Genomic DNA, 25,403 nt, shown 5'->3' on the forward strand with positions numbered 1-25,403 from the left:
TGTTGAGCTTTCTAGGATCGTACCTGAACGTTACAAATACTTCTGTTTCATAAACAGCAAATGTACTAAGCCACAGTCTTCCAAAATGAAAAAAATGTTCCCCACCAACATAAGGTCATGTTCACCTTGTCCATGAGTGAAATGATTTGAAGAATAAGTTGATCTTGACGTAAATCATCTCCATGCTTGAATATAACTGGATATTTGCCTCCATCTTCTGTCTTAAAAAACAACTGTGCAGGCATAAGGGCACTCTGGAAAATAAAAATATTGATTTCAAATTTGGCCATGAATTAATGCATATAAGTGTATTATACATACAAGAAAATGTTGATATATAAGATAAATACACAGGTAAACAAGACCTAAAAAACAAGTTGGGTTTTCAATGAGATACATTAGGGTATCTTGGAAAGAACAGTGAACTAGCTAATTGTCAGAAGACTACATGATAGAAGGCGCACAAGCTCTGCAGTCAGTCATGTGGTTAGAACGCTGCAAGCTCTGCCACGTACTCGCTGAACAGTCCTGTGCATATTCTTTGTTTCCTCATTTGTAAAATAAAGATACCATCTCGTCTGCAGAGTTGCTAAGGCAATCAGAAACTGTACAGGTCTGGCATCATGCCTAATACAGAGATGACATTCTATATATACCTATCACCATTTTCTATTTTTAGAGGTATACTGAAATAAATAAGGTGAAACAGTATAGCATAACAACATACCAGATGTAAAGTCAAGAGCCCTGGTTTTTAATGGCAAGTATACCACAGGTTGAGTATTACATAACAGAAATGCTTGCAAAAGTTTGGGATTTTGGACTTCCCTGGATTTTGGAATATTTGCATATACATAAATAAAATATTTTATGGATGTGACCCAAGTTTAAATTTGAAATTCAATTACGTTTCACATACACCCTGAACACATAGACTGAAAGTAATTTTACACAATATTTTTAGTAATTTTGTGCTTGAAACAAAGTTCTGACCGTGTTTTGACTGTAATGTATGACATAAAGTCAGCTGGAGGATTCTCCACTTGTGGCATCATGTCAGCACTCAAAAAGTTTCAGATTTTGGAGAATTTTAGATTTTGGATTTTTGGATTAGAGATGCTCAATCTGTACTAGTTGTGCAGCTTTAAGACTCAAATTCCTCATTTATAAAATGAGAAGAGGTCTCAAATACTTGTATCTTTTATTCTGGAATAATTTTACGTTTTCCCCAGAGTCCTTCCCTTAATTATATGTAGGTCTAAATTAGTTTAGGTATATGTTTAAATCAATAACAACAACAAAAAAATAAAGAAATTAAATTCTCTTTAGAAAGGGAGACCCATACAAAACCTCACATGAAATGGCATGCTAAGATGGATAGTCTGGATATAAATGGTTAGAAAATTGTTCTGAGAGAGAGAGACCCTATTGAGTTTGGTCATCGAGAAGAAATTATATAAGACAAAAATTTGGAGAAACATATTAATCCAGAGAAAAAAAAATGAGTCAAAGAAATTTAAAAACAACAACAACAAAAAAAAATAGTAATAACCAAGAGAAATAATGGCGCAAAAAACATCATGCAGAAGGATGAACAGATGTGACAAAACAAATGGCAAAATGTTAATGACAGAATTAAAGTGGCAGATACACAGTTGTCTACTGTAAAATTCCTTCAACTTTGCTGTATGCTTGAAAACTTTCCTATAAAATGCTGGGGGAAAAAAACCATGGAAAATGGTTCAGAGAATGTATGTTTAAAACTTACAAACTCTAGTTGGAATTCTGAACTTTAAATTACTTTAAATTTGGAATATCCTTTTATCACTCCTGGTGAAAATGTTATTTTATAAATTACCTTGAGCCCTAGTAATTGGAAATCTTCCTAAAGATAAATGACAGGTAGGAGAATCTTTGTTGTGATTTCTTTTTTCAGATTCAATTAGATTTCACCTAATTTAGATTTCGTCTGAAATTTAAAGCAAGAAGACAACCACAGGATAACTAGCACTTATCCCAGTGCCGTAAGGGGTCCACTCCTCATGAATATCCAGCTTTGGCTGTTACATTAAGGTGTACAAAATTACTTTTAAAACTACTAGAAATAAGGGTCCTTAGCCTTTTCAGCTCTAAGGAGCTCACACAAGGACAACAGGAGTCCAGAGATCCTCTGCAAGTGTATGCAGAAATTTCAGTGTATTTGTAAGCATATGGGCAATTTTCTAAAGTGCATAATCCACCACTTTCATTAGATTCTCAAAGGCATCCATGAGCCAAAGTAGCAACTCTCTCTACATAACTAATATTATATAGCAACTGCCTCAGAACCATTATTCCTGAACTCCAACTCAAAATTTTTAAGAATGCCCATATACTTAAGAGTTGAAAGAAAAATAATCAAGACTGAATATTCAGGTCAAAAAGATTTCCCATATTTTATGTCATAAGACATAATTATAATATGTTATAATTAAAAAGAGTATGAGTCTAGAATCCACCTACCAATAGAGGGAGATACATCTTCTTATACTCCACTCTTAAAACCCCTGCTATATGTCTTAGATACTCTTTTCTACCATGGTTGGAAAAAAAATGGTAAAATTACTTTTTTGATTCACTGATCTTGATGAGTCCTTAGTGTTCAAGAATATTAGAAGCTGGTCTTCTTTGGGAGTTCTAGCTCAAAGGAATGCCAGTTGTTATATGTATATTACCTTGTGTATAGCTTTTTACATTTCAGTCTCCAGTAGATTGCAAGCACAGACTAAAAAAATTTGCATGGTATCTCCTATACCAGTATTTTCAAATTGCATATAGTAATACCAGTATTTTTAACTTGCAGGTTGTAATCTGTTAGAGAGTTTTAAAACCAATAAGTTATAAGCAACATTTAAAATTAAAGCAACAGAATAACATTTAAAATAATAGAAACTATCCGTCCATAACACCCAGTTAAGGTTAGGCATTGCTTTATGAAACTTATGTTTTGGTTGTTATGAGCTGGGCTGCAACCCATGACCAAATACGAGGCTGCCTTGAAACATACCTTTTTAAAAAATGTGAACTATTTGCTACTATAATTACACCCCTGTGTATATACATTAGTTGTTCTATGAGCCCTTTCTGAACTCATGTGAAGTTAATATTCAATGTAACTACGCCTTTCTACCACTAGAACCACAAAACATAAAACACCATGTCTCACGAAGATCTTTCAGTATGATGTTGACAGATAATGATGCTCTGGCCTTTGGCCCTTTGAGCCTGATTAGAGAAGGCAGCTGCATCAGCTGTTTCTACCTGAACTGGTGGCCAGTCAATAGAAAAAACACCAAGCCCGGTATGCTATTAAGGACTAAAGAGAATTGCCACGTGAAAATATAAGAAAAAACTTAAGGTTCTATAAGAGGAACAGATGTCAGACTGAGAAATGTTAAAAAAGGTCAACTGGGACTCGTATCTAACCATCTGAACTCATGAACTGAATGAACGCATGATATGTCTGCAATTTGCCCTGTTAAAAAAAAAAAAAAGTTTACATAAAGAAAAGTAGTTATGGATCTGATTAACAATTAGCTCAAAAAATTAAATATTATGTTGGGTATAGTGGCGCATGCCTGTAATCCCAACACTTTGGGAGGCTGAGGTAGGAAGACTGCTTGAGTCAGGAGTATGAGACCAGCCTGGATAACAAAGTGAGGACCCATCTCTACAAAAATAAAACAATAAAAAAATTAAATATTAAAAAACAACCCAGAGATATAAAAGTATTTCACATATCATATAAAAATGCCCATGTACTGTAACAAAAGAAGATCTTAAATCGAAACACACTGATAAATGAAAGGTACCCTTTGATCTAGCATTTACTAAATCAACTAGAATTACAGAGATGATCTCTGCAATGTAGTAATTTTCCAAGGTAGTATCTCTGATCTAGTTTAAGATTTAGGTTCCAACCATACACATTAAATATCCACCACAATTACTTTAAACAGTGTAGCTGTTTCCGGAATTATTCCTCTAATTTTCACTTGGGGTTCTAAAGGCAACGGGATAAGTTCCACATCTGACAAATTCATCTTTTCATTATCTCCAAGCAACGCCTGTAGTCTCTCATTCTAGAACAAATCAGAAAAGATTAATTAGGTTAAAATAGAAGAGTATTTTATAAAACATACAGTAAAGACATAAAAATTGATTCTATTAACTTAAAAATACTTGCAGAGCACCAAAGTAATATAAAGGACATAGTGTTGTATGTGAGAGAAAAGCACGTATAAATAATCCCTAACCACAGCAGTAGCATGCTTTAAACCAAACAATCCCTAACTGTGAAAGGCTGGACTTTCACAAGAAGGACAGAGAATATATTTCACTTGCTAAAGCTGACAAAGAATCAGGAATTTATTCAAGTTGGACCTAAAGATTCAATTTCTGTTTCCAAGGACTTGTGAAGCCACAGAGAGAAACTGAAATTTCATTCAAAGTTTAATCTTGCATGACCAAATATTAAGCAAAAATTTCATTAGGCTGCCCCAGTGCATTTTTTGAGTTTAAAAAGGAAACTTAATTCACTTGGAGGAACTATAACCCTACTTTCTAACTTTCACTGAGTCTGTACAGTCAAACTTTTCCTAGGATATCATCATACATTTTCTTCAGCTCATATACATAATGCATTAAGCTAATATTTCAGAAACTAAGAAATTCAAGTCATGATGAAACAGCTTTATCATTAAGCAACATCTATACTATTTAGAAGAACCCCTTCTATTCAATTTCAAAAGAACAATCAATTTCCTTTAAAAGCTGGGAAAGTCTTGTAATCTTGAGGAGCAGGGCTTGCTCACCTAAATAGGTGAGTTTGTTCTTCAAGAGGGAAAACTCGACATGACAATCCCAGCAGCATAAAACACTTCAACTATGATGCTACTGGGAAGCTGAAGTGCTTTGTGCTGCTGGGTATGCCTCAAAGGAGAGAACTCCGGAATCAGTGAAAGAAGTTCAGAAAAAATAATATGTTTCAAGGACAAAGAAGATGTAAAATTAAATTATTTCCCTTCAGTAATAATCCCATCTCCTCTTGAATGATGAAAAGTTCAAGTTAAAATCAACTGAAAATCAACTGGTATGAATTTCTACATAAGTGTTACAAAAATCACTAAATCTACTCCTTAACTAAATGGATGGTCAGATCTACTAATGTGAAGTAATATCAACTAATTTGAGAGTAAAGTTATCCTAGCTTAACAAATTTCTAGTTGATGTACTGATTAAAATAAATAAATAATCAGAAAGTAAAATAAGAACAGGGTGAGAAATCTAGCCACTTCTTACCACCTCTACCACTATAAGCCCTAAGAACCCAGCCACCATGATTTCTCATCTTGATTACTGCAATAGCCTCCTTTCTGATTGCTCCTCTTCTTCAAACTTTTCACCCTCCTAGTTTCTTATCAAAAGTAACCAGAGTGCAGCTGCTAAAATGAAAGCCAGTTCACGTTACCCATCTATTCAAAACCTCCAACAGCTTCTACTCTTACTCAGTGTTCCAGTCAAAATAATATTGACTATAATGATTTACAAGGATAAATTTCATCCATTTCCCAATTATCTCTAACCTCATCTCCTATTACTGTACCCATTCCCTCTGCTCCAAATACACTGGGTTTCTTCCTATTTCTCACAACTGCCACACATGCTCCCACCTCTGGGGCTGTGCACTGCTATTCCCCTGGCTGGAACAATCTTCTCCAGAAGACCAGCTTGCTTTCTTACATGCTTCAGGTGTCTTTGTTCAAATGTCAATTTCTCAGGGAGGCCTTAACCTGGCCACTCTGTTAAGAAGGGATACACTGCCTTACTACTGGACACAAGTACTGCCTATTCCCCCTTTCTGTTTTATTTTTCTAGATAACACATAACACGATCTAGTACACTACACACATTTTACTTACTTATTGCATTTACTCTCTTCAGTGAGAATATGATCCCCATAAGTGAAGAGATTTTTATATTCACTACTGTATCCCAAGAACCTAGAAAAGTGCTCTGCTCAGAGTAGGCATGCAATACATATTTCATATTGGTAGAACACATAAATGAGTAATATCCCCTAAAAAATCATAAAGTGAAGAGAGACTACTTGTAATATTAACAGTGAAAGTGTTAATATATTTTAAACGTAGATGGAAAAGATGGCCAGGCGCAGTGGCTCATGCCTGTAATCTCAGCACTTTGGAAGGCCGAGGCTGGCAGATCACTTGAGGTCAGTTCGAGATCAGCGTGGCCAACATGGTGAAACCCCATCTTTACTAAAACTTAGCCAGGCGTGGTGGTACACACCCGTAGTCCCAGCTACCTGGGAGGCTGAGGCAGGTTAATTGCTTGAAAATGGGAGGCAGAGGCTGCAGTGAGCCGAGATCATGCCACGGTACCACGGTACTGCAGTCTGGGCGACAGAGCAAGACTCCGTCTCAAAAAAAAAAAGTAGATGAAAAAGGCATTTTATTAGAATTCAAATATGTAGACTCAGACCTCTTCTAACATAATTTTTCCTAAACTAGAGATCAACGAAGGAAAGAAGACAACAACAATATTATCATTTTCTTCACTCATCTGACACTTAACTCAGGGATTACTCTGCCACAGATCTAACACTGCTATATCCACTGTGATATAGCTCTCGCAAATAAATTATGAGGGATGAAAAAGTGCTACATATGATTTTATATGATTAGTGGCTATTTCAATATTACTAGTATTAACGCCAATAATGGTAGTAGAGAGCTCTCTCTGCATTTCTTCACGGTGCCGGGGCTTGTTTCTAGTAAATATATGTAAATAAAATTAAGTTTGTTTTTTACCGTATCATGATAAAATGCCTATAAAGATTTTCAGCCAATATGGAAACTATATTTGGGATGGTCTGGCTTAAAATATAGGCTATGTGAGAAACACAAAATTTATTTGGGGAGACTCTGGGTGATGTCTCAAATAGGTGGTCAGCCTCCAGAAGAGCTAAAACTGAGGTGTTGCCAAGGTTCCTGTGTCTGCTAAATTGAAGAGCTCCTGGCACTAAAACAAACTGGTTTCAAATATAAGCTCCAAACTGCAGGTCAGAGCAGCAGACACTCCCTCTGCTGGCGGGCATTTGGGAATCACACTGTTTCCCACACAGGCACCTCTGGGGAGAGGTGCTACGGCGGGAACAGCAGTAGAAATGTATTTATTTGATCAAGGTTTGTGATTCTTCTCAACAACAAAGAAAATGTCAACTCAACAGAACTGTGTTTCCTCTCAGCCTGTTTTCCCCTCTCTAACCTGCTGAGCATTACTCATTACTTCTACACGGCTCTGCTAGCATTTCTCTTTAGACCTGATTCTTTGCCTCTGAACCACTGACTCAAATCTTCATCTTTTCCTCCTCTCTCTGCTTTCCTTTAAAAGTCTAAAGAACAGTAAAATGTGTTGTTTTACAAAGGTCACCAAGAAAGGCCTGCCAATTATCTAATGGAATTAGGAACACATACCAAGTGAATCCTTCGTATCATTTAGGCTACTGATCAGAAAAAATGACAGGTGAAGAACTCATCTACTTCTACCCATCAAGTGGAAAGCTCAGAGTTGAGAGAAAGCCTGATGTACTAGCCAGGAGAGAAGAGATACAAAGCTAGTGTTGTTACTAACAACCAGTTCTGAACCCCTGGGCAAGTTACTCTGGACTTTTGTTTTCTCAGAAGAGTTCTAGTCTAAATGATCTCTACAGATTCTTTCCATATCAAATATATTGTATATTCTAATTTGCTAAAATGAGAGGTGGTAAAGCACTGTGGATAACAATATGGACTAAGAATGTCTGAGTACAAATCCCCACTCCAATATTTACTAGCTGTATGACATTAAACAAATTAATTGACCTCTCTTTACTTTCTTCTCCTCACAATTGGGATAATAATAGGTCCTAACTTATAGGGTTGTTACGAAGACTAAATATATCAATATATATAAACTCATATACCATTCTTATTACTATAATTTCATGATAAGAAGTTCACATAATATGCCAGGCGCAGTGGCTCACGCCTGCAATCCCAGCACTTTGGGAGGCCGAGGCGGGTGGATCACCTGAGGTCAGGAGTTCGAGACCAGCCTGACCAACATGGTGAAACCTCACCTCCACTAAAAATAGAAAAATTAGCTGGGCATGGTGGCGGGTGCCTGCAATCCTGGCTACTCGGGAGGCTAGGGCACGAGAATTGCTTGAACCCAGCAGACAGGGGTTGCAGTGAGCCAAGATCGTGCCACTGCACTCCAGCCTGGGCAACAGAGTGAGACATTGTCTTAAAAATAATAATAATAATAATAATAATAATAATAATAATAATTCACAGAATATATCAACCCAAAAAGACAACAGTGAAAATTCAGTATTTTCTGATGCTAAGACGCTATTAAATTATGAACAAAAGCATACCCCATAGGCTTACCTTTTTCTTACGATTTCCACTTTCACGTTGTACTGCCTTCATTAGATGCACCAACCGATCTACAAATGTCTGTTGTGCGGCCAGCAAAGAACGCATAACTCTGACAGACTTATCACCCTGAAGGGTTCAAAGTGAGAAAAAATTAGTTCTATGTAGCGTAATGATCAGGGTTTCTTTAACAGCATGGATAATCCTTATTTATATTTCTCATAACTGTAAACTTAAATAGAAAGCAAAATTGAAAAACATTATCTTGATTTAAAAACGAGAAACCCTGTATCTTAGTTACTGACAACACTAATCCATCCACAACTGAAAATTATCTGAGTCTTCAGCAAATACTGGTCTATCTACAACAGCATTTTTTTTTTCCCACATAAACCATGTGACAAGATGGAATTCATTCATCCTAAAATACATTCACTCATTATTTGATTCAATAAATATCCAATGGCTTCTGATGCAGAAATGTGCTGGACATATATACATAAATATGGCAGAAACAAAGATATAGGTCTTCAAGGAACCAAAAATCAACTTTAAAAAAAAAGAAAATTTCAAATAGCACCACAATATGTGCTTAAAATATAAGTCATAAAAACTAAATGCTATACGGTCTTATGTAGTGATTCCTAGTTCATAAAATATTATAAAATACATTTCTAATTTAATCTTCCCAATCACCCTGGCAAGGGAAGCTGGGTAAATGTTATCATCCTCACTTCGAAGATGAGGAAATTTAAACTTGAAGAAACTGAAGTGTCTTCACAGGGTGACAAAGGCTGTAACAGAAACGAGATTAGAAGAGAGGACCAAGGGCTTATTTGCCAATCAGTTTGATGTTCAGAAGCTCTGGGAATGAATACAAAAGCTTAGTCTCAAAGTGTTTAGTAAGATGTGATTTACATTTTTAAAAGCATGAAACATGCAACAGATGAAAGATGCCATGAAATAGACTACTTCTGCGGCAAGGCCCAGATTAATGGGTGGCAGCTTTCTTTTCACTGCCCTTGCACCCTCTGCTGGCCGAACTGTGACACTGCTTTAAGAATCAAAAGAACACAGGAAAAATAAATCTCTCTTAAAAGCTGTTGAAAAGGCAAAAATACGTTATATAAAAAGTATCTGCAATATGACCATTGCCAGATTTCTGGAAATATACACAGCTTTGATAAGAAAGATACACAATAGAAAGGAAAATAAAAAAGCAAAGCTCTTTCTTTTTTAACTCCATGTACAGGTTTATTTCATTAAATTAGGGATCAAGAAAACTTCTGTAAAGGGTCAAAGATAACATATTTTAGGTCTTCTTGGCCACGCAGTTTTCATTCCAACTATTAAACTCCTATTGAGTATAAAAGTAGCCACAGACAATATAAAATCAAATGAGTTCATGATTCTATTCCAATAATTTATTTATGAACACTAAAACTTGAATTCACATAATTTTCATGTATCACAAATTATTTTTCTTCTTTTGATTGGTTTTCAATCATTTAAAAATATAAAAACCAGGTCGGGTGCAGTGGCTCACATCTGTAATGCTGGTACTTTGGGAGGCCGAGGCAAGTGGATCACCTGAGGTCAGGAGTTCCAGAATAGCCTGGCCCAACATGGCGAAACCCTGTCTCTACTAAAAATACAAAAATTAGCTGGACATGGTAGTGGGCGCCTTTAATCCCAGCTACTCAGGAGGCTGAGGCAGGAGAATCTCTTGAACCCGGGAGGTGGCGGCTGCAGTGAGCCGAGATGGCATCACTGTACTCCAGCCTGGGTAAGAGAGCAAGATTCCGTCTCAAAAAAATAAAAATAAAAAAAATATATAAAACCACTTTTAGCTCATGGGATGTTCCAAAACAGGCAACGGGCTGAATTTGGCCCATGCACTGCAGTTTGCCAACCCCCACATTTAATGGTTACCTTCAACAACGCTTGGCTAAATCTTCTCATTACATTCAAGTACATCTCATGGGTCTTTGGATCCCTCTGCTGGGTATCTTGATCTTCACATTCCACGATCACATACCTTAAAAATATGTTTGAGCCATTCGTGTGATGTGAAACGAAATTTAGATTCAGTTTGCAAATACTCATTATCATTTCACTAAAACAGGTTAATTGACACATGCAAAAATAATTAAATTGGAGTAATAAAACACATTTTATCATCTCTTTTAAAAGTGAAAAGTTACAGAGGAACACATACAACCATCAATAAAAGGTAAATTAAGAGTGATAATGCCTTCATTTGTGTAATATCCCAAATTTTCTAAAACTTTTGCCACCAAAACAAGCATTTTCTCCTATTTATGAGGTAGAGTATTAACATCCTCAGAAATCATCTAAGCTCACATATTTACTGAGTAACTCGAGAACAAAAACTATTATTTTCATAATCTGCATAATACTTTGGTATTACATAAGGCTCTCTGATTCTGAAAACCTCTCTGAAGCTACTCCTGTCACTTATATTTTTGAAAGATGAATAAAATTTTAAGTAATTTTTTCTTTCCCATCCAGTTTCCCGTTTTTCAAAGATTCATACATAACCTTTAACTTCCCAATTAAAAAACTATGGTTTTAGAGAGTAAAAGACATTTTAAATGTTTTCTTAAACCTAATCTGCTTATACAATTATAAAAATCATATAAGCAATGATCTGAGTAAGATTTTATAGGTCTTCTAATCCAGTGTTTCTAAATGTTCCAGTGGGAACAAACCAAAGCAAATAGCAGGTTGGGCATGGTGGCTCACGCCTATAATCCCAGCGTTTCTGGGGAGGCCTAGGAAGAAGGATCACTTGAGGTCAGGAATTTGAGACCAGCCTCTACATTTAAAAAAAAAAATTAAATATAAGCCAGGTGTGGTGACACCGCCTACAGTTCCAGCTAAGGAGGCTGAGGTGAGAAGACAGCTTGAGCCCATGTGAAGCAGCAGTAAGCTATTGTACCATTACACTCTAGCTTGGGCAACGAACGGAGATGGTACCTCTTAAAAAGAAAAAAAAAGGTATCACAGCTTGATACACACAGCCACATATGCACATAGATGCATAAAACTGAAAAGTTTCACAAAGCAACATCCTGTGAACAATATGTTAATATTTGCTATTGTTTATTTTTCTTTAAATAACAAATGCTAGACTGAAACTTTAAATTGCTTTCAGTGAATCATGATGATGTGTAGTTTGAAAACCATCAATCTCAATCAACTTGCTTGCTTTATCAACAGTGAAACTTGGGCTGTGTCTTGTCTATGGTGGTATGATTGATTATAAAACTGAGATAGAAACCCAGGACTTTGGGCTCCCAGGTCAGACTTTTTTGATTTTACTAAGTTGACTTTCACACTGTTTTATCCTTAAAACACATACGAAACTTTTCAATCTTCTTAACTGTCAATGTTTCCCAAATCTCAAGTCACGGATGCTTATTATTATCCTTTCTACTATTTCTGGGAGAGTATACTCTGTATTCAGCCATTCAGATGGTCGACTTCATGAGAGCAGAGGGCTTACCTGTCTTGTTCTCCTCCATACTTTCAGTATGTCTGGCTCGTAACAGATGCTCAACATATTATTAACATATTACTGTTGAATGAATAATTCCACTATTGTGGATTTAGGCCACTATCTCATTATTGATAATTTTCAAATATAAATACATATTCCTTTTTTACATCTAAGGTCTAATTTTGAATTCCATTACATGACCTGTTTTCACATTCATGCACCCTAATTTTCAAGGACCAGATCCCCTTTTCAAGACACTGTTTGTCATTTCTAACTGAACATGTGTAAAACCAAACTTATCACATTAAATGCATCTTTTTCTATCTCTATTGAAGGTACTAACAATATCCCAGGTATTTGGGCTAGGAATTCTCATGTAGGAGGGTTCACAAACTCAATTTTTCTCAAAAAGCAGGCAGGAAACAAATGTTTGACTCACTTAAATAGAAGGAAAGAGAGAGAGGTAGGGCTGTAGCCAAACCAGAGAACACAGCACTACCTAAAACTTTCCTTGGCCCTCTGTTCAATTTGTGGTCCATGAATCTAACACTGTACTTTAAAACAAAAAACAGCAGTTCTAAACAGTGAAACTGTCAATATGGTATTATTCAACTCCAATCCATCCCCTTCTACCCTTTATAGTTGAAGTCCTTGATTGTCTCCGTCACCTTAGGGTATTCAGAATCTTTTCCTGTGTTTATGCAGTAAACTTATTTCCAAATGAACATATAGCTGACCACAATGTAGGGGCCCACTGCTGTGTCCTGCTCTTTCTGATCACCAAGTAAACACTATGGCTGCAGCTATTTTCTGTTACTGAAAATATATGTTGATGCTTATAATAAGCATCAAGTATCAAACACCTCTCAAAAATCATTCAAGCCGGCCAGGTGCGGTGGTTCATGCCTGTAATCCCAACACTTTGGGAAGCCGAGGCAGGAGAACTGATTCAATCTGGGAGGCAGGGGTTGCAGTGAGCCAAGATCGCACCCTTGCACTCCAGCCTGGGCAACAAGAACGAAACTTTATCTCAAAAAAAAAAAAAAAAAAAAAAAAAAAAAAAAAAAAAGACACTGTCATCTCCAAATATGAGAGATAAGGTTAGCTATCAAGACTAGAAGACCTAGATTTGAATCATTTCTGAGGTTTCTGTTCACATCAATAAACTAGATTCTATAAAACACTCTAAGGTATTTCTTTGAAAGCTGTCATCTTAGAGTAGGAATGCAAACAAAATTGTCCAGGTACCCATTGTAAGATGACATCAGTGGGCTACCTGTTTCCTGGCAATTTTATTTTGTGGAGTAAATAACCTTTATTACTTTGAAAGGTCTTAAAAGTTATAGAAAACATGTCAAAGCATCCAAAGTTTACTTTCAACTTCAACATCCTAGAATGGCTATAAAAATAAAAAACTGCAACGATTTATAGATTCTGATGCCCAACATTTTACAGACTGGAGACTGTAACTCCCCTCTGTGGCTTAAAAGGTTGACACTATTCATTTTAAAAGGATTGTCTGCACACCTATAGGCCCCTAAGGATTTAGCTACAGCAAGAATCCTGTTTAAATCACCAGAAAGGGAACAAATGAAAAAAGGAAATTCAAATGTTCAAAGGAAACAGCACAATCAATTAAAATTTCTATTTTAATACATTTGTTATAATACAGTAGGCTTGCAGAAGCATTTATATTCTCACATTTTGTTATTTTTATATGTTCAAAGGAAGAGAAGAATGATCATTTTAAACTTGAAATTATTTCCCTTATTGTTACCTTACATTCACAAAAGCAGTGTCTATTAAAGGCAAGAGTCCACACATCAATAGCTTTTCTCCCCATGAGTATTTCTGAATATGTAATAGGCAGACTGTAAATATGGGAAAAACAATTACTCCTTAGGGAATGAAGAGACACAGCATATGCTATTGATTCAATGAATCAGAGATATAGTGGCAAAACACAAATCAAATCTAAGTTTGATTGAATGTTTATAAGACTGGGAACTAGGGCTGTACTTTGTTTATAGGAAAAAAAAGTGTGCTCCTTATGAACAGAAACAGCTGCTATGCTGGAAACCTCATCTAATAGACTTCCTACTGTTTGGCTGCTTTCAGAAAATTCTTCCTACTTGAAATAAGAGATCAAAGATTCTATCAAAACTCATTTCAAATTTAATAATGAAATCTGGTCTACAATCAAACATAAAGAATATGTAACTTGAAAGCACTACATAATCAGTACATATACATATAGCTCTTACCATAGTGAATACTCTAGACTATAATTTCTGAGCCAGAGAAAAGTTTCTGTGAATATTGCAAGGAAACAAAAATACCTGTAAATGAATTCTTAGCAAATGATTTAAAAAATATATAAAATTTTAATTTAAAAATACCTAAGAAGTTTCGAAATATTTACTCAAAAACTCAAGAAACATACCCCACAAATATTTTTTTCTCTTTACTTCCTTTTAAATATTTAGATTTTCATGAGGAAATATTTTTCCATAAGACCAGTGAATAGACATACCCTTAAGTATTCAGATTGGAACATAGAGAACATTAGAGGTAAAAGGTGACATTTAAAGGAAACAGTAGCAATTTAGCAATATGAGAATTTCTAAGTAAACCTTTCAAAGAAAAAATAGTGATTAACAATTAGTCAAAACCTCCTATATTTTCAAGGACATAATGAAATTTAACGTGAGGAAAATGTTGTTTTATGAATATTACATTCAACTGCTAAAGTAAAAGTAGGAAACTATTTTTCTTCCCACTACAGAGGCCAACAGAAAAAAAAAAACAAACAACAACCAAAAAAAAATAAACACAGGTTCCAAAGGGGAGAAAATCACTGATTTACTTAAGATTGTTGACAGTGGTTTTTCTTCATTGTAAAGAGAACCATAAAGGCTTAAACTAAACAAATACTTCTTGTTTATGTAAATTGAAAACTGTGTGTGTTAAAAGAGTGCTCCATAAAAAACGATGAGTTCATGTCCTTTGTAGGGACAAGGATGAAGCTGGAAACCATCACTCTGAGCAAACTGTCACAAGGACAGAAAACCAAACACTGTATGTTCTCACTCATAGGTGGGAATTGAACAGTGAGAACTTGGACTAAGGGCGGGGAACATCACACACTGATGTGACGGAGTGGGGGGAAGGGGGGAGGGATAGCACTGGGAGAAATACCTAATGTTCATGACGAGTTGATGGTGCAGCACACCAACATGGCACGTGTATACGTATGTAACAAACCTGCACGTTGTGCACATGTACCCTACAACTTAAAGCATAATAAAAAAGAAAAAAAGAAAAAGAGTGCTCCAATTTAGTTACCTACTTCTTAGGTACAGGGGCAGTATCCGGCAGAGTGTTACCTCTGGAGAGCGGGAGAATGAAGTTAAGGCTGGACTTGACCCACAAGGACAGCTTCCCAAATCCAGTCTTAAAACAAAATAGTATTTTGTATAATTTTCTCACAAAAAGCAAAATACTTCATCATTATTCAAAAGTACCGGTTCAGCCATCTCTTAGTCAAAATGCTTGGAATCAGAAATGTTTTGGATTTCTAGTTCTTTTTGGATTTTTGAATATTTGCATTATACTTAGCACCTTAAATCCAAAAATTCAAAATCTGAGATGCTCCGAAGAGCATCTCTTTTGCACTTCATGTCAATGCTTATAGTGTTGGATTTTGGAGCATTTCAGATTTCTGGATTTGGTATGCTCATCCTCTAGTGAGCTTTTATGATGGACCTCTACTAATTTGTAATTTGTTTAAGGCTATAAACTGAGCAGTAAGATTAGATTAGTAATCATTTATACAATAAAAAGTCTCATGCCAAGAAGTTTAAAAAGTGATGTAAGCAGTTTTAAGGATTCTCCCAAAGGTAAAGAAGGCTTTAGGCAGGTCTTACCCCCCTGGCTCTGCCCTTTGTTAGCTCTGTAAAGCTAGATGAAGCCCTCTTATCTAGTGTTTAATCCCAGTACTTTTTTTTTTATTGAAGCAAAATATTTCTGATTGTGGCTTAAGCTACTTGTTTTTTCTCTTCAGGATTCTGTGGAAAATAAAGGAAACCATGCTTCATATTAACTGTGCCTCAAGAAGTCAGTTAGTCACTCTGTGCCTTAGTTTCTCTCTTTCCTTCAAGTGACTCAGGACATCGTTTTAATGTGAACTAGAGACATTTACACATGCCCATTTAACTTCATAGAAACAAATGAGAAAAGGTCACTGAAAGAACCCTGAAAATGACAAAGCAGTAGAGAAATGATTTAATCCTAGATCAAGGTCTACCAAGTTCAGCTACAGCAAGCCTCTGCCTTGGTTTTCTCATGTTTAAAATGCCATAACTTTTAATTGCAACTTTCTCTTTTTAAATGATTCCAATGTTTTAGTAAATAATGTGGAAATACATACTCCTGAAGAACTGTGAAATATCATACTCAACTACTTTACATGCCAAACAGATACCAAACTGAAAGCACCCATTACCCTCCCCAGGTATATCTCAGCTCTTGGAAAGTTATATCCTTAGTGAAAGGGAGAGAAACGGCGGTGCCAAGAAGCGTTTCCACGAACCCAACTGTCATGGAATACAGCTAGATACAAAGATACTGTATCTAGACATTTGATGATTGCTCATATCTTATTTTAAATCGTCTTTGTGTTTACAGCATGAGAAAAATAATTCTTAAGGGTAATAAGAACATAAACAGAAAATTATTTTCACATACCAGTATAAATAATTAGCCAGTGTTGAGTTTTTGCAGGCTCTCGATATCAAGAAGGTACAGAGATCTTGCTGAAAGAATTAACATAAATGTATTATACATCACCATCTACTATTAAGGGGAGAAAATAAGTAAGTCTACATTTGCCTATCAGTTTTCATCTGTATATCTTATGTAACAGATCAGATTTTCTGCCATTTACCTACCCTTACATACACACATACAAAAATACTTTAAATCAGACAATATGCAAGTGGTTAGAATACTGCAGTTCAGAGAACTCCTTGTCCTCCTGGAGCTTCATATTGGTAGAGGAGAGAGACATTAAAAGAAATGGTCATGGAAATAATTTAGGTTGGGAGGTTAGAAAAGGCAGTAATGAAGGTATGACATTCAGGCAAGACCAGAATGACACTGGAAGACTCTAAGTTTGGCTTGTTCAAGGAATTTTAAGTAATGTAAATAAAATACAGTGAACACTGAAGAGACTGAAAAGATAGGCAAAGGTCAAAGTATGTGAGACCTCTAAGGTCACGTTATTATTGAGTATGAATTTTATTTTAAAAGCAATGGATACCCAACAAAGGATCTTAAGAGGAGAGTGAGATGATGTGATTTACATTTTAGGAAAATGACTGGTTGTCCTGTGAAGTACAGACCTGAGATCAGTTAAGATGCTACTACGGTAGATTAGGAGAGTAAATAATGAGAGTGTAGATGGTGAAAAGCAGACAAATAAAAGAAATATCTTGGAAGTATAATTAACAGGACCTGCTGGTGGAGAGGAATTAGGAAGGAAAGAAAGGAATTAATAGTAACTCCCAAATTTCTGGATTGATTTGTTATGGCACAAATGGAAATTTCAAACAAAAAGCTACCTATCTACAGAGTGAGAGGAAAGAGTTGTATTTTGAAATATTAAGTTCAAAATGCCTGTCAGATACACAATGGAGATCAAATACATGTTTGAATACAGGAATCTGAAACTCAGGTGAAAGATCTGAGCTAGAAATATAAATTTGAGTTTATTAATACAACCTAGGGCAAGAGTATTGAGTGAGACTAGAAGAGGAGCCTGAGGAACATTAAGATGTCAGGCAGAGAGGAAAGTGCTGACAAAAGAAACTAAGAAGAAATGGCAAGAGAGATGAAGAGAAAAACAAGAGATACACAGTATCACCTAAACCATGAGAAGAGTTAGTTTTTCAAGAAGAAAATTATTTACTTTGTTGAATACTCTGAAGAAGCCGAAAAGAATGTACAACCAAAAACATTAGGGTTATTTTGTAACTTAGCAAATTAAGTTTTAAGCAAGAGCCAGAATGATATGGAGTAAAGACTGGAAAGAAGGAAGAAAAGAGTATGTATTAACAACTCCTTTGAGAAGAGAAGTAAGAAAACAAGGTGCTGTTTCAAGAGATGTGGTTTCAAGGGAGAGTTTTGTTTTTCTGAACTTTTAACATGGAAAATTCTAACACATACTTGAGTATTTCTATCAGGAAAAGAAAATAACACATCTTTGAAGAGAGTTATGTTTCTTCTGTGTAAGCAAACAGAAGGAAAGTATGGGGGGAGAAATTCATGTCTATAAAACCACTGATGGGAAAGAGACCATTCCTACCTAGAGGTTTCTATTGTTTCCATTAAGTATAAGGCAGAATTGTCATCTGGAGATTGGGAGGCGGGGCATGAGAACAGAGTGGAAATGGTATGAAAAATCACTGCAGGGCAGGAAGATCAACACGTCTAGGGACATGGAAGATGGCAGAGAGCAGTGAGTGCTCATGTGAGGTTTGTGATCGTGAATTTATAGTGACACCAACATGCTATGCTATGTGTTTTTCCTCAGCAATATTCAGGCATGGCGAAAGTAGGTAATTAATGAGGCTTATCAAGAGCTGAGATGTTTGCCAGGGGAACTGCAGGTACTATTAAAAGAATAACTAAAATGACAGCCATGGGATAAAAGCTATGTTCAGAGAAAAGCAAACATTGAAGGGAGGTGATGAATAATGAAAAGGATAGGGATCAACAGATTAGAACTTTTAATGCAGTAGGGGTCCTTTTGTAATTCCGAGTAATAAGAGGTTGTTATTACAAAATAGGTGTGCCAATGCTTTCAGTAAGAATTTTATCTCCAGTTTTAAAGCTTAGGTATATATTTTAAATATGCATCAAAAATCCAATTTAAAAAACTCCTTAATCTGGAAGCCATTATACAAAGCTGAGTCCATGAGTTTAATAGGCAGACTATAGACCTAAAGTTCTCTTTTGACTATCTGGCAAGAACATTATACTTTTGTACAGTGATGTATATATTTTAATAGCAAACACATTTCATTTCATACTATGCCCTTTTGATAAAAAAATTACTTACAGAACATAAAGAAAAGTTGAATTTTAAAAACTGTGAAGCAGAAAGTATGTATTGTAAATGTTAAAACTCAATTTGAGTAAGCAAGACTTTAAGATTTTAAAACAGTTTAAAGAAAAAAGTGCTTTATAAAAAAAGATCACATGTTGTAGGTCACAGACATAAGAGGAAATGGTGAGGAAGGTGCAGGTATCCTTTAAGAAAAGTATCTCTAAGTATTTACTGAGTGTATACAATAATAACAATAATATTATCAAATCTGAAGGGAGTTAAATAACAAGACGGGGTGGAGTGGAGGGAGAAGGATTTAGCCAATGACAAGCAAGAATATATAATTTATATATACATAAGAAAGTATAGAAAGTACTACATAAGATAGTGAAATCAGTCCAAATACAGCTACAACCACAATACAAACAAATGGGGCAAAAGTTCCAGCTACAAAACAGAGTGTTAAACTAGATTAAAAAACAAAATTTAGCTACGTGACATTTACAAGGGACCTAAATATAATAAACCTAAAACATAAGGCTACAAAAAAATTCAAAGGAAAAGCTAAACAAAGACAACAAAAATATTGAGAAGAAAAGATCAACATGAACACTAATCAAGATAAAGCTCTATTAACATCAGACAAAACAGGCTTTAAGATGAAAAGCTTTATTAGGTATCAAGAGGGTTACCGAACAGTGATAAAAGATGCAATTTATGTATTTAATTGGAGAGCTTCACAATATTTAAAGCAAACACTAACAGAAATACGAGAAGAAATTAATAATTCTACCATCATACAGGGGAATTTTGCCCTAATTCTTTCACAGATAAAGCAGAAAGAAATGTTAGGACAGAGTACAGATTTCAATAACACAATTCATAAGCTTGCTCTAGTAACTTATGTACAATGCTATACCCAACAGCTGGGAAATATAACTTCTTTTCAAGAACCCATGGAATTCATAAAATATGAGCAGATTTGGGGAATAATTGAGTTTCTGTCTCCTTTCAAACATGTGGCCAGGGCCGGGCGCGGTGGCTCACGCCTGTAATCCCAGCACTTTGGGAGGCCGAGGCGGGCGGATCACAAGGTCAGGAGATCGAGACCACGGTGAAACCCCGTCTCTACTAAAAATACAAAAAATTAGCCGGGCGCGGTTGTGGGCGCCTGTAGTCCCAGCTACTCGGGAGGCTGAGGCAGGAGAATGGCGTGAACCCGGGAGGCGGAGCTTGCAGTGAGCCGAGATCGCGCCACTGCACTCCAGCCTGGGAGACAGAGCGAGACTCCGTCTCAAAAAAAAAAAAAAAACATGTGGCCAGACATGTACAATGTTCTCCTGAAACTCCAAGAATAAAGCGAGGAAGGACATAAGACACTGCTCAGGTATCAAAAAGGAGACAGGAATGTTGGTATCTCAAGTTGTGATAAGAGAGGTAATTCGGCTTGGTTGTGTATTAACCTAAAGGTGACCATGGCTTGTACAATCCCCTCTATGGGAATAGGGGAAGTGATAGGGGAAGATAGAAATATCACTCAGAATGATTGTCACTCTTTTTCGGATACCTGAATCCTTTAAAAAACAATTCAGCTGACAAAAAGTTAAATGGCTTAATCATTGACTAACAACAGATAGGTTCATCAGTCACAAGAGAAATATCAGAAATATATAAAAACTATCATTATTTTTAGCCTAAAATTTTTGAACGATGGGTGAGTATAAATCAATATTCTGAACATAGTTTTCAGAATCTAATCGCTTCACTGCATCTAGAATGTAAATTATCCTTTGTTCAAGATACCAACATGGAAAACTCATTCAGACTGATGGCCTACAAGCCCTACACAATTGATGGCCAGTTATCTCTTGAATCCAATCTTCTGCCAAGTTCTCTTTTGCTCACTCCCCGATAAACCAGGCACACTAGTTTCTGGTGTTCCTCAAACATACACACTTAAAACTCTGGTCTTAGGACCTCCATACTTGCTACTCCCATTCTGAAATGCGCTTCCCCAGACAGCCATATGGTCGTTTCCTCACCTGCTTCACTTTTAGTGGGATGTTACCTTTTTAGTAACAAGTAACTTATAAGAGCTTTCTAGAACATAAGCTCTACGAAGGCAAACATTTAACTGCCTTGTTTTCTGCTGCATCAACCCCAGCATGCAAAACAGTTCCCTATATGTTAAGAGCTCAAAAAACATATGTGAATGAATGAATGAATGACTGAATCAATGAATCAATATCTTAGCTTTGAAAGGGAAAACTTAACTGCAGCAGACTGGCTTCTTAAAGGGCTTGTCTAAGGATTCTATGATTCTGTGATTTAAAAATTCTTTCTTTCAATTGAATATTTTGTTATACCGAGAGATATGCAAACATACAAATTTTAATCAATAGCTAATAGTTAAAATATTCATTCAGTCATCAACATTACCTCCTAAAATCTAACTAAAAGCAATATATATATACACACTGAAAAATCACATGAACTTTTCTAATAATAAAACATGTGTTACTTGTTTTCAACATCAGAGGTATTAATGATTTCTTTTAAATTAGAAGTCCTTCAAGCCTGTAATCCCAGCACTTTGGGAGGCCGAGACGGGCGGATCACGAGGTCAGGAGATCGAGACCATCCTGGCGAACACGGTGAAACCCCGTCTCTACTAAAGAAATACAAAAAACTAGCCGGGCGAGGTGGCGGGCGCCTGTAGTCCCAGCTACTCTGGAGGCTGAGGCCGGAGAACGGCGTGAACCCGGGAGGCGGAGCTTGCACTGAGCTGAAATCCGGCCACTGCACTCCAGCCTGGGCTACAGAGCGAGACTCCGTCTCAAAAAAAAAAAAAAAAAAAAAAAAAAAGAAGTCTTACAGACAAATTCAAAAATATGTACTACATCAGCTTCTACAATGCACTTTCCAAAGTGCACTGCAGATTAGCACTTTTCAGATTAGCACTAGTCTAACAGGCCTGTTTTATCTCAAAAATGTGTCTACTTATATGTATAGTTAAAAAGTTGCTTAGTGTATTATCTCTAATATCAAAGTCATACATTTCTACAATGTAATCACAAGCACTGACAACAATTACAGTGAGGTTCATAAATACATTGACGGTAAATATTCTGAGTTTCCCTAATAAAATATTTAAACCTAGTTTATTTTCATATTGCATATGAATCCATTTATATGCCCAAAGCACCAATAAAATGACTTGAATTGAGGACTATCTGGCACTTTATGCTGAGGGGAAAAGTCATAAACATGCATCATAAAGTAAGTTATTTAATAAAGTTGTAATATTTAGTTATTTAACCAAAACTGAGATTTAAAGACAAGCATAAAATGTTTACACGGTAGGATCTTTCCTACAGGAAGCTGGAAAAGCTTTGTACTCACTTCCAGATTTTCGCCATCTGGAACTTCTTTTGTTTTTGATGCAGGAGGTGGTGAAGAGACTGGAGGAAGGGGGCTGGTTATAATTTGGGAGCTGAAAAATAAAAGAGATCACCGAGATGTAAAATACTCTGTCCATAAGACAAGACACACTTTTTTTTTTTTTTTTTTTTTTTTTTTAAGCACAGTTCACTTCAATTGTGTCTGGTTAATGCAACACTTCCTCAAGTGTGTTCTGTGCAACACTAGAGTCACACTGTACTCTGGAAAAAGCGCATGGTCAAAGATGATGGCTAATGCCTCTTGGGAGACTTATGTGCAAATCTGCATATTAAAGGTTTGGGTAAGTGCTGTTTGTTTGTTTAAGCTCATCTGGCTTTAAACCAGCATTTCCCAAACATATCTGGCCAAGATCTCCTTTTTTATCTTTTTTAAAACAAAATAAAGCTTAAAAAAAGAACTAAAAACATACACACACACACACACAAAATTAGTGACTAGTACACCATAAGTTGGAAAACATTAGGTTACAGTTTTCACCCCATCATAAAACTCTGAATAGACTTTTACTTATAAAACATTCTACAGGGCATAAGGAAGAAAGTAAATGAGCATGACTTAAGACTGAAGACCTCCAACATAGAGTGAGAGATAATATAAAGAGCATCTTTATATTAACACAAAACTACAAAGTAGTCAGGGAAAGAAAAATTATTTGTCGTCTATTTTGGTTCTTCTCCAAATAAAACACACAACATAAAGCATAGCATAACCATAATCATAAAGAAAAATTCAAAAATCCAATCTTGAACTCATATAATAATTGAAATGACTGGACTTACTCAGGAAGTCTAAAATCTAGACCTGTTTTTGTCAATAACAAACCTCATGATCTTCGCAAAACCATTTTCCATCACTAAGCCTAAGATTTTTCACCCAACAGTTACTACTTTTTTCAAATTTTAAGATTTTCTGAAAAGTAAAAAGTAGAAAAAAACATGGGATTTGGAGTCAACTCTACCATTTGCCAGATACATAAGACTTTGAGCAATTTACTTCAAGTCCTTCATCTCTAAATTAGGGACATGAATACGTACCTGAGAAAACAGCTGTAACAAGATAATGTGTGTGGACCACCTGGTACAGACTGGGAACTCCTCATTTTTATATTGTTAATAGCTAACTTTTAAGTCAAATAATATGCTATTATTTTCAGTATAACTACTAAAGAGGTGTAAACAGCTAATAAAAAATACAACTTTTTATTAAACTATTTGGGCTCACTAGCATGCTCCGTCCTGCCATGTCATCCTTTTTTTTTTTTTTTTTTTTTGAGACGGAATCTTGCTCTGTCACTCAGGCTGGAGTGCAATGGCACAATCTCGGTTTGCTGTACCCTCCACCTCCCAGGTTTCACCATGTTGGCCAGGCTGTTTTTGAACTTCTAACCTCAAGTGATCCACCCACCTCAAGCCTCCCAAAGTGCTAGGATTACTGGCATAAGCCACCGCACCTGCCCCTGTCATTTCATTTTAACATAAATAAGTAATAGTAGCTAACACTGAGCACTATGTATTAGATAGTTTCCTCTGAGTGTTAATTCACTTAATGATTAAACAACCCTTAAAGATGAGTTACTACTGTTATCACCACTCTTAAGAAACTGGAGACACATAGAGAATATGTAATTTATACAAGTTTACACAGCTAGGAAGTGGCAGAGTCAAGATTTTAAGTCAGGTATTCAGACTTGATAGCCTGCAAAACACTGTTTCCTAATACAGTAACTTGTGTGCTGTGAGTACACATGCAATATTCACTAGTAAAACTTCAAAATTAGTAATACTAGGGTTTGGTACATCTAAGGAAAGGAAAACAGAAAACAATTTGAAAAGGGAAAAATTAACAAATTGGAAAATATGTCCTCCCTGGATATCCATACCTATCTATTTCTGCAGAATTTATTCCAGAATTTGACAGATTTTCTGACACTGAACTCTGACTATCCTTCTTGGTAGGTTCCAATCCATTCTTTATATCATCAAAATTTTCATATTTGAGAGCCTGGACCAACTGTAATAGATACATCAACAAATCCTGGAAAAGAAACAAAAAGTAAAGTAATATTAGGAAAAGAATGCAAAATGATTACAAACATTATTTATTCCTAAATATCAACTAAACATTTCACTTTTATCTATTACTTTTCAGCTGTATTACTTTTGACGTGTCACCAAGTTACTTAACTTCCCTGTACCCCACAGCCCCTTCATCTTTAAAATTGACATCATAATATAAACTGTAGAGAAGGGCATGAGGGTTTAAAATTAGTTAATAAAAGAAAGTCACAGAATAGTGTCCAGCACAGGCTAAGTGGCCAATAAATGATGTGATTCAGGTAGTAGCTTCAAAAAAAAAAAAAAAAAAAGTGGGAAGGATTCAAGATGCTTTGCGTAAAACTAAGAAATTATAGTTGGTCGCAGTGGCTCACGCCTGTAATCCCAGCACTTTGGGAGGCCGAGGCGGGCGGATCACGAAGTCAGGAGATTGAGACCATCCTGGCTAACACAGTGAAACCCCGTCTCTACTAAAAATACAAAAAATTAGCCAGGCGTGGTGGCGGGCGCCTGTAGTCCCAGCTACTAGGGAGGCTGAGGCAGGAGAATGGCGTGAACCCAGTAGGCGGAGCTGGCAGTGAGCCAAGATTGTGCCACTGCACTCCAGCCTGGGCAACAGAGCAAGACTCTGTCTCAAAAAAAAAGAAAAAGAAAAAAAAAAGAAATTATAGAAGGATCCTTTTTTCAGTAATAGATCACAAGAGTGCATTCTATGTTTAATATTACACAAGAAATTCCAAATTTTCAAGTTTTCAAAGAACTTCTGTTTAATGTCT

The 25,403-nt window shown here is 36.0% G+C and overlaps 1 protein-coding gene across 8 annotated transcripts in view; it reads right to left on the reverse strand.

The window, feature by feature from the left end:
• PIK3C3 (phosphatidylinositol 3-kinase catalytic subunit type 3) overlaps nucleotides 1-25,403 on the reverse strand; it is a 578,331-nt gene that overhangs the window by 493,180 nt on the left and 59,748 nt on the right. For all 8 annotated transcript variants that reach the window (XR_007721190.1, XR_007721193.1, XR_007721195.1 and 5 more), the window contains exons 11-17: nucleotides 24,453-24,607; nucleotides 22,514-22,604; nucleotides 16,750-16,817; nucleotides 10,413-10,518; nucleotides 8,493-8,609; nucleotides 3,990-4,121; nucleotides 126-254 (exon numbers count right to left, since the gene is read on the reverse strand). Coding sequence is in view for 1 of the 8 variants with exons in the window: in XM_050767591.1 (XP_050623548.1) it covers nucleotides 126-254; nucleotides 3,990-4,121; nucleotides 8,493-8,609; nucleotides 10,413-10,518; nucleotides 16,750-16,817; nucleotides 22,514-22,604; nucleotides 24,453-24,607 (798 nt within the window). In the remaining 7 variants the exon portion in view is untranslated. The remainder of the gene's footprint in view (nucleotides 1-125; nucleotides 255-3,989; nucleotides 4,122-8,492; nucleotides 8,610-10,412; nucleotides 10,519-16,749; nucleotides 16,818-22,513; nucleotides 22,605-24,452; nucleotides 24,608-25,403) is intronic.

Source organism: Macaca thibetana, chromosome 18, assembly GCF_024542745.1.
Source record: "Macaca thibetana thibetana isolate TM-01 chromosome 18, ASM2454274v1, whole genome shotgun sequence".
In the NCBI taxonomy this organism is placed as follows: domain Eukaryota; kingdom Metazoa; phylum Chordata; class Mammalia; order Primates; family Cercopithecidae; genus Macaca; species Macaca thibetana.